General features: G+C 43.5%; 1 protein-coding gene across 1 annotated transcript; it reads right to left on the reverse strand.

The window, feature by feature from the left end:
* Positions 1 to 409: 409 nt before the first annotated feature.
* On the reverse strand, positions 410 to 1,048 carry LOC110447998. Its single transcript, XM_021494011.1, has one exon. It carries the CDS (start codon positions 1,046 to 1,048, stop codon positions 410 to 412), a length of 639 nt encoding a protein of 212 aa, XP_021349686.1.
* Positions 1,049 to 2,475: the final 1,427 nt, after the last annotated feature.

Genomic DNA, 2,475 nt, shown 5'->3' on the forward strand with positions numbered 1-2,475 from the left:
TAAGTTAGATTAATACTATGGCAGTAAGCTACGAATAGTATCAGCAGGTCCTCTGTAACCCACATTCCTGCTAAGTTGAAACTGTTGATGAGGCCGGCCATTAGTAGAAATTGAACGAATGTATTATAACCTGTGTGGTAAGTTTTTAAGGTACTTGGGGCTAATGCCGCCTCCCACAGGTCTTTGACTACTCTCCCTACCTCCAGAATAACTCCGATGGATGTGGGACCTAGCATGGTAGGCGGTTTGCTTCCGGGGCTAGTTCTCGGAATCGACGAATCTGTAAACGAGATAGAGAATCCGCGATGAGGTTACTTTTGCCTGGGGCATGCCGAGACATGACCACAAACATGTTCATAGCAGCACACATAGTAAGACGTCTCATTAAAGGCATGATATGGGAAGCTTTCTAGCGTCCTTTATGTAGAATAGACACAGTAGCTGTATTGTCACACATAAACATGATCCTCAAACCCTTCCACAAATGACCCCATATCATGGCAGACACTACAATAGGGTACAGTTCCTTAAACGCTATTGATAATTCTTCCTCGCTGTTCGCGTGTTCCTGCATGGATGATGGCCATGCTTCTGAAAACCATTCACCTTGCATGTATCCACCGTAACCTAGTGTGCCGGACGCATCAGTAAATAGTTGTAGGTCATCAGTTGATGTGATTTGGCGGTCGTAGAATATGGCTGCCCCGTTCCACTGAGCCAAAAAAGACAACCACATTCGTATGTCTTCCCTACATTCCTGAGTTAGCTTGACATGGTAGTGTAATAGTTTGATGGTAGTTGACAGCTTGATAATGTGAGAAATAAAACTCTTGCCTGGGATGATTACTTTGTTCGCGAAATTGAGATGCCCCAGAAGCTGTAATAGTTCTCTTTTGGTGCACGACTGTCGGCTTTGGAATGATTGTAGCATCTCGGTATCGCGTTTTAGTTTGTCTTCGGGTAGTCTGGCTTCCATATAATGGGAGTCTAAGATGATACCCAAGTACTCCATACCATTCTCGGGTCCACATGTTTTGTGGAGGGCCATAGGGATATTAAGACGGTTAAATATCAAATATAACAACGTCATGTTTCTCTGGCCACATTTTCCGGGCTCTTCAAATGTTATAAAATCGTCCAAGAGATGCAAGATGTGAGCTATACCGTAATTGTGTTGCGCGATCCAGCATATGGCTTGCGACAAATTGTTAAAGATTTTTGGGCTAGACCTACACCCGAATGCCAACCTCGTATAGTAATAGTAATTACCTTTCCAACAGATGCCGAACAGATGCCACTGTGATGGATGAATGGGCAGTAATTTGAAGGGTCCGAAATATCTGTTTTACACATTGAAGTATTTTTTCCTAATGTTTGTATCAATTTGATAGCATCGTCTATGCGTACATAAGACAGGGAACAATCCTCATTATCTATTAGGTCGTTGACACTAAGGTGTTCGTCATTGTCGTGTGGTGAAGATAGGTCCACTATCAAACGGGGTTTACCAGAGTACTTCCCATATGACACCCCCATTGGACTGACTCTATATGTTGGGAATGGTAATTTATTAAAGGGTCCTTGTAAAAAACCTTTTTAGTCTCACTTAGAATAAGGTTGTCGACAGTGTTTTCGTCGTTTAAAGCCGACATTAGGTTTCTACATTCTTTAATGGGAAGAGCAGATCCCACCACCATAGTATCAAATTCATGAGTCAGTCCATCGCATAAATAGTTCACAAACTCGCGGTCCGGATGACCGGTCAGTTCATAGCTCAGTCGTTCAATATTGACCGGAGTTGTTGCCAATTGTCATTGACGGGGATTAATGTTACTGTTGTCACTTGGGGGTTGTTTGTGTGTTTTCCGGCATGCCTTAGCTCCGTGATTGGTTGATTTGCAGTTCGAGCACATGTGGACGAAATTGCACAGACTGCCGCACTGACACCCCCATCATTATAATTGTTGCAAACTTCGGATCCATTAATCTTGATTCTTTTCCGGCCAAGTTTGTCCAATTTCTCCCCATTCCTGGCTTGTTGTTGGGGGTTCTTCAGGTTATTTGTGTTACCACTATAAACGGACTTCTTAGATTGTTGCTGGGGACAGAACGACGTTTGATGTGTGGTCGAGTTATACAGTTGGCACGTGTTAGCCCTAGCATTGCCTATTACCATGGCCAGAATGCCATTGTCTCTGAGGGCCCAGTTTACCCTTTGTCGTCTGTCCCTCAGAGCAGTAGCTGCTTTCAACGCAAATTGACAATGGTAATCATAAAACCTCTGGCCGTATACGTTGGCAATCTCAATGATGTTTGCTTCATGACTGTCCATCTCTGACCGACGCATCGGGAATTTTTCGCACATGACCCTTTTAAATTTGCCAAAAGCTGTCACAAATTCCGAAATGGTCAAATGTTTATTCAACCTGGGGTCCTCAACTTGATCGTTAATGTGGACATTAATGCCAGGCTGTA

Source organism: Mizuhopecten yessoensis, unplaced genomic scaffold, assembly GCF_002113885.1.
Source record: "Mizuhopecten yessoensis strain PY_sf001 unplaced genomic scaffold, ASM211388v2 scaffold3757, whole genome shotgun sequence".
NCBI classification, from domain to species: domain Eukaryota; kingdom Metazoa; phylum Mollusca; class Bivalvia; order Pectinida; family Pectinidae; genus Mizuhopecten; species Mizuhopecten yessoensis.